Source organism: Rosa rugosa, chromosome 6 (genome assembly GCF_958449725.1).
Source record: "Rosa rugosa chromosome 6, drRosRugo1.1, whole genome shotgun sequence".
NCBI classification, from domain to species: domain Eukaryota; kingdom Viridiplantae; phylum Streptophyta; class Magnoliopsida; order Rosales; family Rosaceae; genus Rosa; species Rosa rugosa.
In genome coordinates, this window is record NC_084825.1 from 13,859,042 (window position 1) to 13,872,142 (window position 13,101).

Below are 13,101 nucleotides of genomic sequence, written 5' to 3' on the forward strand. Positions count from 1 at the left end.
TGGGGTTTTTCACGAATAACCCAAAAATCCCAATTTACAAAGCTCAAAGATGGTACAAAATTTCACAAAACTGATATAGGGGTTATGGGTTATGAGAACCGTAGCTTTTCTTCGGCTTTTCAATTTCTAGGTTCAAGTTTATCTGTATCATTTACCCAGAAAACATGAGAGAGGAAAAGAAAAAAAAAGGATTAAATACTTGTTACTCCTCAAACTTTTCCCTGAAAAACAGTTTAGTCCCTCGCCTTTCAAATTAAACTGGATAGTCCTTATTCTCTTTAATTCTCACACAACAGGTCCAAAACAGGTCTAAAATGACTATTATACCCCTGAGATCCTTTTTTTTCTATTTTTTTTTCTCTTTTTTAAATTTCTCTCTCTTTTTTTTTTCTTTTTTTTTCTGGTTCTCTCTCTCTCCCTCTCTCTCTCCCTCTCCAAGTTCGTATATGACCTCGAGTTTATCCACTCGATCCACCTCCGTCGTCGTCCCCACTAAGATCAGCCACCTCTCCTCCTCCTCATCCTCCACCACTCCCACCAATAAGCCCCGCCAGAACTGCAGTTTCCCAACCGAAAACGGAGCTGTGACGCCACGCCATCGGCCGCCGGAGGTCGACCTGGAGCTTCTGGGACGAGTCCTACACCTCACTCAAGGACCTCCTCCCCTCCTCCTCCTCCTCCTTCGTGGCGGTCCAGTCCCCGATGCCCAACTTAACCACCAACTCCGGCTACGAGATCTCCATTTGTAGCCGCCTCGTCAAGCGAGTCGCCTGGGCCTATCTCCAGTCCGTGTCCTCCACTTGCGGCCCACACTTGCTCCGCTGCCGGAGCATTGCCACGGTTTTGAGCCATGGTTGATCGAGAATAGGGTAGGTGGATTCCAAATACGCCCTCTCTCTCCTCAAGTTTTCTCTCTCTGCTGTGTCTTTCCTTGATATGAATTCGATGAACCCATGGAAATTTTTTGGGTCTGAGACAGATGTGAAAGGAGTGAGGGAGTACGAGTGGTGAAGTGTAATCGGGCAAGAGAAGAGTTGCAGCGATTGTATTGTTGCAGGTGATGGGTCTCCACGAAGAAGAAGGTTTGGGTGCCCAGAGAAAATTCTGGGTACCTGCGTGTTGGCGTGTGGACCATTTTCCGGTGTCGCTGGATGATGCGGAGGCAGGACCAGACTCGTCGGAGGCCGGTGAGTACAGTAGTGGTGGAGGTGAGCTGCATGGTAGTGTGAGAGACCAGTCATGGAGGAGAGAGAAAATCTCAGTTCCACTTTCTCTCTCCTCAAAATTTTATGTCAAATTGAAACCCAGCAACTTAATTGCTTGATTTTCATGTGAAGGAGATAAAATCAAGAAGGAGACATGAAGAAGATGAGTTGCAGGAGTAGTCGGAGCATTTGTGGGTCTTGTCATGAAGGCCATGGCAGAGGATCCTGAATCCCAGAGAGAGAGAGAGAGAGAGAGAGAGAGAGAGAGAGAGAGAGAGAGAGAGAGAGAGAGAGAGAGAGAGAGAGAGAGAGAGAGAGAGAGAGAGAGAGAGAGAGAGAGAGAGAGAGAGAGAGAACCAGAAAAAAAAAGAGAGAGAAATTTAAAAAAGAGAAAAAAATAAAAAAAAAGGATCTCAGGGGTATAATAGTCATTTTAGACCTGTTTTGGACCTGTTGTGTGAGAATTAAAGAGAATAAGGACTATCCAGTTTAATTTGAAAGGCGAGGGACTAAACTGTTTTTCAGGGAAAAGTTTGAGGAGTAACAAGTATTTAATCCAAAAAAAACATTGTTTACAGAAGAGAGAGGAAGGAGATGAAGAAAGAGAACAAGGTGGGGGCAAAACAAAAATGACGAGAAGAAAGTCGCATTGAATAGTACGTGCTGCCAATAGACACGTGGCATTGCGGTGTTAGACTCAGGCGCACTATGCGTGTGTATGTAGCAGTCCCCTAATCACAATTCACAACATCTTCCACTATACCCCAACCACAGTTCAAGCTCTCAATTTGAAGATACACACCAACAATTCGAGGATCATATGTTGCTTTCATAAAATTCTCACAAATTTGTGGCAGCAATAATCCACTAGAGAATCGTCTCTAACTGATCAGCTATCTGGAAAACCAAAAACCACAGCTCTTTCAAATTCAACACCGAACATTGTAAATACACAAAATCAAAAGCAAAATGTGAGAATGGATCAAAACCTCACCGCGCAATGTCATGGTCAAGACACTTCCTTTCTTGACCAGCTCCCAAGGATAAGCAAAGAGCATCCGAAGCTTGACGACGAAGATCTTCCAGACGCTCGCCTCCTGAAATTGAAACTCGCCGCTCGGATAGTCCTTGTTCATTGTAGCTTTGCATTCTCGGCATCGATTTTAGCCTTGGGGGCAGAAACGCTGCCATATTCGGTCAATTCTTCTGGTTTGGATGGAGAAGCAGCGGCGGAGAAAGAGAGAAGGAGAAGAGTGAGAGAAGACAGAGGAATTGCTTGAGGGGTTCTTGGAAGACAGAGGTGTCGGTGAAGGGGGCGGCGGACATGGATGTGTAGGGAGAGACGACATCGTTGCTGTCGGAAGAATCGATGGGTCTGGGTCTTTTCCGGTCAGACTCGGAGCTAGTGAGGAAGTTGTTGATGACTCAACTCGTGTGGGTGCAGTGGACCTGGATCTGGGATTGGCTGCGGGTCGGGATGCCCAGAGGTCGCTTGGAAGCTCTATTTGCTTCCATGGCTGCTTCACAGAGAAAGAGAAAGAGAGAGAGCGAGAGAGAGAGAGAGAGTGCAGTGCAGAGAGAGAGAATATAGAGAAGAAAAAAAAAACTAAAAAAAGAGAGAAAAAAATTAGAAAATTTTGAAATGTCCATTTTGCCCTCCTTATGGGCCCCATGTTGGCTCCAACTCAGCAGCTGACGTCTTATTTCGAGCCAAAATCAAATTTTGGACTCGGGTGATGTCATTTGAAAGTATAGGGACCATCGTAATCGATTTTCCCAATCTGATTTTAGGCCCAAAGTTCAAAGGAGTAGACTAAATTTAATTTTTTTTTTTATTTGTCGATTTTGAGATTCTGAGATATTATCGGAGATAAGGTTTTCACTGGAATTATAGTTAGCGATTATTTCTTGCCTATTTGTTATGAATTTGAGAATATTTTGGCGTGCAGGGCCACGTCATTGGAATATACTTATTTTTCTTGTGAAAAATCGGGGAAGTTTTATGGATTTACTGGTTTTCGATTATTTTCTTCACCATACTGGGGTCGTTCTATAGTGTCTCCTCCTCACTTACTTTTTGTTTGTGAGTGACAGTCGAGGTAATTTATTCTCCTCCTCATATTAGTGGTAGGCGAGGTTATTAGTTCTTTTCCTCACACAATTTATGTGTGAGTGGCAGTTGAGGGTAGAGTCTAAGGGGCTCCTTTACCCGTATGGTGATAATTTCTTCCCCGTATGATATTATTACTTGACTAGCGAGGCTAGTCCGATTTCTCTAAACCAGCGAGGCTGGTGCGTTTTCAAGAATTTTTGTATGGCGAGAAATATATTTTATAAATATTGCATGCATCGAGATTTTGGAAATAATTTATTTGTGGGAAAGTATCAAAGCTTATTTAATTTAAATTATCTTGATTATTTATTTTTGTCCACTCACTCTAACGTGTTTTTCAATACTTTCCCCATGGGCCCTTCAGTTTCAAATGCCCAGTTTGCAGGATAGATTAGTTGAGGTCGGGCGTACCTGGAGTTGATGCATAGTTGTCATTGCTTCTGCATTGTCGGATCTATCGATCCGTTACCCTCTTTACTTTTTATTCTAGTATATCTTTTGTTTTAGAATTGCTCTGATAACCTATGGGATTAATGTTATTAAGTTGAGATTTGTGTAATGTGAATTGGAAGATGTTGTGATTTGGGGAGCAGGATGGCTCCAGGAGAATAAGGATGAATTGCTTAGAAGTGTAAATGTCTTTCTACAGGTCTTGGGTAGTCCACTTTTAGGGAAAGTTTTGCTAAATTTTTGGTAAAATTTCTTCTAAGGTGGGCCCTGCAGGGCCACTTCGGATTTCAGCGTGAAATTCAGGGCTGGTCCTGTCAAATCTTATGTTGAAACATTTCTTATATATATGAGCTTCTATTTAGTTTTGTGGATAAGAAAGGACTTCAAAAATTTTGTATGAAAGTTTGCCTCCTTAAGGTAGAAAACTTGGTAGACACACCGCGCCAATAATGACATCAGACAACTGCAGAAATTTTAACTGTCGTTTGATACTTTGGGACGACAGCAAAAATTATTCAGTCGTCTGAATTTTTCGAATCAAACAACAGTTGTTGCATTGCTGTTGTGCAATTATAAAGTAGACAATGATTGTTTTTCTGATGTTGTTTGAATTGGTTTATTCAAACAACAGTTACTTCATTCATGTTGTCCAAAGTTGATTACCACAATAGTTGAGAACATATGTTGTCTGATTGTTTTTAATCACACAATAGTTATTACTTCTCTATTGTGCAACTATTATTCAGGCAATGGTGGCATTTTGAGGCTGTTTGAGTAACTTAATTCAGACAATAGTTTTTCTGTGTCTGTTGTGTGATTATTATTCAGATAATGTTAGTATTTGATGTTGTCTGACTATGTCTTCAGACAATAAGTTTTTTGTGTCTGTTGTGTGATTTTTGTTCATATAATGTCAGTATTTGATATTGTCTGACTATATATTCAGACAACAGTTTTTCTTTGTTTGTTGTGCAACTCTCCTTCAGACAATGACTATGTGTGTTTCTATTGTCTAGGTTTTTAAACGTTGCTGCCCTAATTGAATTCCCACATATAGCCAAAATTCAATTTTTTGACTCCCTCCATTTTGATGAAAAACACGGCGTCGTTTTGACACTTAGCCAAAATACTAGTCTCCACTCTCTCTCAATATTAATCCCCCAATTCACTTCTTGCTCTTCTCTCTCTCTCTCTCTCTCACATTAAGACCAAAAGGATTTCTCAGACACCAAATGCCGCCGGCGACGGTGGAATCTAACACAACGGCGTCCACGACAATGATGAAGATCAACGAGATTTATGAGTTCTCGGGCCACGCTTCTTCGATTTCATCAAGGTCATTAAGGACGAGACCGATGACGACAAGATCAAGGCCAAGCTCTGGTTCGACTCTGCCACCACCTACGCCCCTTCCTATACGATTCCCTATCTCTCTTCAGTTCGTCAATTCCTTGTTCCGCTTTTTCTCAGATTTGTTTTTGTACTGGATTCAATTTTCTTTCCAAATTAAGGATTTAGATTTTCTTCTTTTTCTCAGCTCCAAATTGTCAAAGACTTCTACTCTTCTCCAATCTTTATCCGTAAGTTTTCGATCAATTCTTCTCCTTTTAATTTTGGGGGTTTTTTTTTTTTCCTGATTTATTATCTGCATAAGTTTTAGTTGAGAATAGTTTTTTGTGTTCGACACAAAATTTCTCATCATCAGAGAGAAGGGATTTGGTAAAGATATGTTCTATATATGGAATTAACTGATTCTTTCTGGTTTTTGGGACATGTTATGATGAATCCCCAGTTTTTATGATCATTCGTATGGTTGCATGTTTATGTATATATTCTAATGTTTGCTGCTTTGATCGATCATTGCTGTTATGAAATTGTCAACCTTTTGTTGCTTGTTAAATTGAGAGACTGCAAATTGGGTTTGTTTTGTTGTCAATTTGCAGCTATATACGAGAGTTTCTGACTTTGAGGTGTAAAAAATGTCATTTTCCAGCCTCGAAATATGAAGCTTTAAAACTAGCTTCAAAATCAACCCAAAACAAATTTAGGTTTAGTTTGGTCTGATTTCATATTTTTTAAAATGTCAGTTCCGTTTCGGTCCATATCAAAAAATAATTTTGGGATCTGACTCAGTTTCAGCTCAGTACCAAAGATCAGGAAAAAAAAGAGAGGATCAGATATGCTAAGGTCCTTTCTTGTTGTGAATTTCCAGTTTCTAAGAGCAAAGTGATGGAGGGAGAATAAATGAGATTTCACTTATTATTAATAAATTATAGCTTTTTGGTGTTACAACCTAAAAATTACACTAGATTCTTTTGTCGGTAGACAAAGAGCACAGTCAAAGAAGCTAACTAAGGAAACCTTTAAAGACATGACACACTGGGAGATAATAAAGTAGATAATCCTTTAACGTTCTTGCAGTGGGCAGAAACCTTCTTGCCAGGAACAGATGAAGTTAAGTCTATGCGATCCATTACAATGTTTTTGCAACCAATTTTATCGTCACAGTCCAAAGTAATGGCTGTATCCCCAGCAACAGATCCCCGAATGTTACGGAATGTCACATCGCTCACTTGTACAGCATTTTCTTGGTCAAGCAGGGTTCCAGTTCCAGTTCCAGTTCCAGTAGAGAGATTATCAGTATACTTCTGGTCTATAATGATAGGGTTCTTGGCTGCTTGAATTATGATATCCTCAAAACTGATGTTCCTAGCATACCCTGACCCGCCCTAGTTTTTATACAAATCACATTGAATCGAAATGGTTAACTAACTAGATAATTTGGAAAAATTACGGTGTAATGTATAAAAATCACAATAATTATTTTTTCATTCTTACTTGCCATGTCTTGATTCTTGCTCCATTTTGTGTTCCGTTGAAGGTGCAGTTTCTCACTTGCACATCTTCCACTGTGCTATAAGAACCTTGCTTACCAAGACTTCCAACACTACATGCATGTACACAAATATTGAAAATGAGAGAGAAAGAGAGATTCAGTGAGAAAGAGGGAGAGTGGTGTATAGGGTTTATGGTTCATGGTGGGAAACATGGAAACTTGAGAACTTACCTTATACCATGGCCTGGACCACACATAACATCAGTAATGTTGATATGAGATGAACCAGAAATGATTGCAATACAGTCGTCACCTATAAATAGAAATTACCAACACATAATCAATTATTTACAACAACATGCAACAAAAAAAATAAAAATAATGTAAGAATAGTGTTGAGGAAATTTGATTCCAGTACCAGTGCCTATAAAAGAATTGTGAATGTTAATATTGGTTGATGCAGAGATGTCAATTCCATCAGTGTTTGGACTTTCATCAGGAGCCCTAATAAGGATATCAGAAATTTGAACGCCATTGCAGTCGGTGATGCTTATATGGTTTCTCGCACTATTAATATGTGTAATATTACTCAAGCGGAGACCATCACACTTGCTAATATGAAGAGCCTACATTAATATCCCAAATGAATAACAATTCAATATTATTTGGTTCAAAACGGATAACAAAACAACAAAATGGAACCAAATATTTCCCTAGACACAAACATGAGTAATATATCGTCAAGTTAATAAGACATTGTTGATCCGACTTACAGTTGGTCGTTGGCAATTTGTAGTGTCGCAAACTTTCCACCAAACCTGACCTTGACCATCAATTTGACCTCCTCCATTGATTATCAGACCTTGAACATCATCAAACTGAACCCATTGGTCCTTGTCTTTCCAAGCATTCATATTATTTGGTGCAACAATGTTCCCACTTAGCTGTGTTACACAGATTTAAGATGATCAGTATTACAAACCAAAAAAAAAAACTGAACATGCAATTTACTTGATACTAGTATAAAGTACTTTAAACACCAACTAACTCCTTTCACAAAAAAAAAAAAAAAAACACACCAACTAACTATGAAAAGGGTCATTTCTTTTTTTGATTGTATAATAGCAAGTCAGCAATTGTTTATCCTTCTTTGGAATTGAGAAATTTCCAACTTATATCACTAGACCAACTTCTTGTGGCCAAAATGATCAATTTTTGTTATATACCTGGAAATTTACACTTGCAGCCTTGCAAGGTCCTTTAAACTCCACAGAATTGAGCAAGAAAGTGTTGCCCTTTGGTATAATAAGTGTAGGGATGCCTTGAGTGGATCCACAAACATCTCCCCATGCTTTTAGAAAGGCCTTTCAGCAAAACAAACAGACAAAATCATTAAGAAGAGGAAAAATATAAACAAAAAAATTAATTAGCCAAACCTGTGTTTATATGTCATACATACTTGTGTATCATCAACTTGGCCATTCCCAACAGCGCCATAATTCATCACATTGAATTCGCTTTTTGCAAGTGATCTCCATGGATCTGGGAATGCCTGTCAACAAACAAAAATTGCAGAGAATGAAGATGCATTAATTAAAATTAACATAACTAGATTTATTACAATAATATAAGCTTGCTAACGAAATGATTTGGGAATATATGTACTTGTAAATCATCATCGGTTTGGCGATTTGCAAGAGGACGATAATACTCTTTGAATGTATTTGGGGTTGCAAAAACATCACCATACTCATTATCATGAAATGAATTTGATGTCGCAGCAGCAACTTGATCACCATAATAACCAATGGCACCATCGTCTCTTAAAGTATATGTTGTGGGAAAACCATTAAGTCTGGCACATGAACTTGGTGAAGGTGAAGCAACCAGAATGATCATGAACAAAAAGATCGTAGCAAGTATTCGACCCTCCATAGTAACTCTAGCTAGCCAGCTATCTAAAACAACGAAAGAAATAAAGAAAGAAAGAGAGAACGAAGGAAATTGCTAGATAGGGCTGCAAAAATGATTGAGATGAACAAGGAGGAGTTGTGCGTGGATATCTATATAGTGGATCTTCCTATGTCATTGCATAAATTAATGGAGGGGATTAAGATGATAGACAAAGATAAAGTTCCTGGTTTAATTTGATGAAAAATAATAGCAACGATTTCCTAGCTGATATTGGTGCAGTTGCCTAATTCTTCCAGGTGATGCAATATCAAACACATCAATTCTGCGATTTGCTAACTCTTAGTTTTTTGTCAAAAAAAGTTTTTTCGTTAGCCAATCACGAGTCAACACACTAAATCAACAAGTTTTCAATCTCATTATTAATAAAAATGTTTAGTACCTTTGAAAAAAAATAAAATTGTTTAGTAATAATTGTACCATGATATTTGGGTTACTTAATCAATAATCAACAAAAAAGAATATACCATTACTGGTGGTGTGGGGGGGGTGGTTATCCGGCGTTGCTCTCGTTGTCTCAACCTCAGAAGGCCAAAGATAGGTATCTGGCTTTGCGCTCCTGCCTAGGCTCCAATCATATAATCTTTTCTCGTCTTATAATATAAAAACTTCATGCTTCATGTTTCTCTCTCTGACTCTCTCACGAGAGAATGTCCGCGTGCGGCGGTCTAACTCGAGTGCCGGCGGTAAACCTACAATCGGAAAGGTGGGATTTTCTCTTCTCTCTGATCGCTCTTCCGGGGACGGCGGTGGACTTCGACTTCATCGAGTCGCTGAGTTTGTTGCGTCTGGTCATCTTCTGGTGACTGGAGGCCCCTTTGCCTTATGGCCGGGGGATCTCTCGGTGGTGGTGCTTTGATGGCGGCGGCGAAGTCGGTGCGACATGTTTTCAAGTCTGGCAGCGTTGTGGCGTTTCCTGGGTGGCTCGTTGATGGTGGAAGGGATGAGAGCGAGCCTTTGGACTGTTTCATGTTTCTACACACGTCGTTCGAACCGGGTGGATTGGATTTAGTTTTGGTAGTGTTTGTCGTTGCTGTCCGGGTGGAGGAGGATGGCGGAGATGTGGTGGCTGTGATGATCGTAGCAGCGCCGGCGGTCTTGATGCTGTCGGTGGAGGTTCTGTGCAGGCAGGGTTTCCCAGGGTTGGTATTTCTGGGCCTCAAGTTGGAGGCTGGGCCTTCTTTGTGTGGGCTTGGGCCTCCTTGGTTATTTTGTTTTTCTTTTTAGTTTTAGTATTGGGTCTGCCTTCTGTTTTTCTCAAAGGAGGTTAGGTCAAGTTTCTTAATTTTGTTTTGTTTTCTGGGTCGTAAAAATCAGTGCCTTAATTGTTTACCTTTTATGCCTGCTTCAAGGTTTCTGGTTTTTGTCAGAATAATAGTGCGTGGACTTCCTAAAAGGTGGGTGTACTAGGGATTAGATGAGACGCTATTTGTCTAGAATAGGGTTTATTTTAGGTCTAAGGAGCGATTGCTTTCTGTCGACCCCATTGGGGCGTTTTGTTCTTGTACTGCTTGCTGAATTTAATGAAAGGGCTGACCTATTTTAGTCAAAAAAAAAAAAAAAAAACTCTTGTCAACTCTTGTCATTAGAAGTTAAAAAGAAAAATTTGAAGTCCTAAGTTAATTTTTAACCTAAAATTTAGGAAACAATTAAAACATGGAGAGTATAAAGGACATCGATACCCTATTGATTTATTACCATGCAACAAAACCAGACTTGTAATTCTGCTTAAGATTTTATCGAGGAGAATGAAATTCACACAATCACACTTTCTAATTTGCAATCTATACTTATAAAAACACCAAATTTAAGGTACTGAAAATAGAAACATAGAGTGTGAATTGTAAAATATAGACCATGAATTTTACTCTTTTATTTATGGAGGCTGGATCAATAACTCCCTAATTTATAGTCAAAATTAAACTCCAATTCCACTCCATTATGTTAAGGGTGGTGCTATTCGCACACCCATTTTCTCTATTCACACACCCCATCTATTTATCTATTACTTTAATTTAATTTTTTTTACAAATTACCCTAACTACCCTCCCTTGCAATTATGTTTCTTTTTATTAATTTTTTTTTCTATTTGGTAAGTCAATCATTCCAAAATCCTAAACCCTTATTTTCCTGCAGACACAGAGAACTTCAAAACTCTTTATGATTTTCTCTTTTCTTTTCCATAAAAAACTTCTGTAGCATAGTCATTCTATCTGTCTATCGTGATGTTTTGAAGTTTAATTATGGCAGAACAAGCAACTTTAGACCCATCTTTGGAAAAAAAAAAAATTTACATCTGATTTGCTATTGAGACATGGAAGAAAAATATAAATTTAGTGATCATTCGAGTCCATTTGAATCTATTATTCCTGGTAAGATTCAAACTGAAATTATTTGGTGTATTTCCATCCATCGCTGTCCGCTAAAAAGATCAATTCCTCAGCGATTTGGTGGACTATGAGCTTTAAATTTGTGCATTCTGTTCATCTTAGTTTGATTTTGGTATGGCTTGCTTGCTAATCATAGTTTTGACTTGAGTTTATTGATAATTTTGAAATTACTGATTTCATTTTGACTTTAGTCATATCATCACTCTACAAAATGCTTTATTTCACTGGGAACGGTATCTTGAATCAACGTTGCTTTATCAGATGTGAGAGGTTTTAGATCTCCTTTAGTTTAGGTGATATGCTTTTTTTTTTTTGAAACGGGGTTTGGAACCTCGCCTAACTAGGAGGCTCAGCCCCACGCCCAAAAATATTATTAATAATAGATGGATAATTGTAAAGCGAGGGGCACATATTACCTAAACCTACAGTACTAGTACAAGCATCCTTATAGAGAACATCCTAGATAATCACAGGTGTCTTATCTAACCAATAATCATCTAAGTAATCCACACTAGTAAGATTGGCTAATCTATGTGCCACACCATTTGCTTCACGATAAATAGAGCAGAGTCATGAAGAAAGAATTGAACGCAAATAAGCTTTACAATCCTCTACAATACATCCTACCTCAGATAAATCTTTTGTGTCTCTATCAAGTGCATCAAAGGTGATATGCTTATATCTTTCTTCAGTTTTGTATAGCAGTCATGATGACATACCTAAATCCCCAAACTCAATTACATCGTGATTTTTATCTAAGCCTTAAACTTTGCCACACTAATTGCAGAACTTTTGACAGATTGCACTTCGTCCTGCCCATCATTTTTTTTTTCTAATCAGCAATGACATTTACGAGAAAAAATTGGTTTATTATATAATGATATTTAATTCATGGTTGACTTGCCAAATAGAAAAAAGAAAAAAGAAAAAGAAACATAATTACAAGAGATGGTAGTTAGGGTAATTTATAAAAAAAATTATATTAAAGTAATATAAAAATAGAGGGGGTGTGTGAATAGAGAATATGGGTGTGCGAATAGCACCACCCTTATGTTAAATGACCATTGGTAGCTGAAATTAAATATAAATTAATATTTATTGCAGACAAAATGAGATAATCATTCATTACTTTTAAATAAATTTTTTAAAGGGCCAATGATAAAAGAGGTCATTTTAAAGTGCTTTATTATAATTCAAACACCACAAATGTCTCCATGATAATTAAGGTCACTCCTTAACAACCTACCACTATAATTCAATTTAATTACAAAAATTGCCACTGGCATATCTCTTTCTCTCTCTCCCCCTCCCGTTACCCAGGCTCGTGGTTAATCTCTTGACCCTTGCCAAGATCTCTCTCTCTCTCTCTCTCTCTTTCTCTCTCTCTCTCTCCCTCTCAATTTCTTTGCATTTGGATTATCTGTTCGTTCGTGAAGCTCAGAAATCGATAGCTTCCTCGTCCTTGAGACCTTCGTCGACGACAACGGCAGCAGCCGCGGCTCCATGAGGAAGTGAACCGGTCGCCGTACCGGAAACTCAACTCGATCAAGAGATCGGATAGATATAGGCCAAGTCCCGAGTTTGCAGCCACTTCTGCCGATTGCAAAGCCGCCGCCGCCTCAGAACCCGATTCGCCGTCGCCGATGACATCTTGAGTTCTTCCGATCCACCGCCATGAGTTTCATCTTTGGAAAACGGAAAACACCCGCAGGTTCTCATACTTGATCGAATTTCTGGTTTCGTTGTCTCTACTATCATAAGAATTACTTTTCCTATAGTTTCTATTCGTTGAAATTTAGATGATTTGTGAAGCTGTTCATGGAAATATTGCAATTTTTTTTTTTGTTCGATGTTTTTGGCAAGGTTGATCGAAGGTATATTTTATTGTTGCTCGCCATGACTGGTAATGCCGACGGTCTGAGAGATTGTTAAGAGTATAAGCTTGTTGTTTTCCTATACCAGTTGCTTGGCTTGCGCTCATCTTTGCTTTGTTATTGTTTATAATATTTCTTTTTGTACCGATGTCATTAATTGTGCTTCCTACTTGCAATCTTTGAGAGCTATCAATTTCCTCGCTTTACGGCTTTGCCGGTTTTGTTTGTTTGTGCATTTGTTTGTGCATGAAAATCTATAAAC

At 38.7% G+C, this 13,101-nt stretch overlaps 1 protein-coding gene across 1 annotated transcript; it reads right to left on the reverse strand.

Annotated features, from left to right (window-relative positions):
- Nucleotides 1-6,131: 6,131 nt before the first annotated feature.
- On the reverse strand, nt 6,132-8,539 carry LOC133716260 (probable polygalacturonase At3g15720). The gene is made up of 8 exons (XM_062142971.1): nt 8,270-8,539; nt 8,064-8,156; nt 7,831-7,968; nt 7,378-7,548; nt 7,023-7,230; nt 6,836-6,917; nt 6,607-6,715; nt 6,132-6,497 (listed from the first exon to the last, which is right to left on the reverse strand). Exons 1-8 carry the CDS (start codon nt 8,537-8,539, stop codon nt 6,132-6,134), a joined length of 1,437 nt encoding a protein of 478 aa, XP_061998955.1.
- Between the last annotated feature and the right edge of the window lie 4,562 nt (nt 8,540-13,101).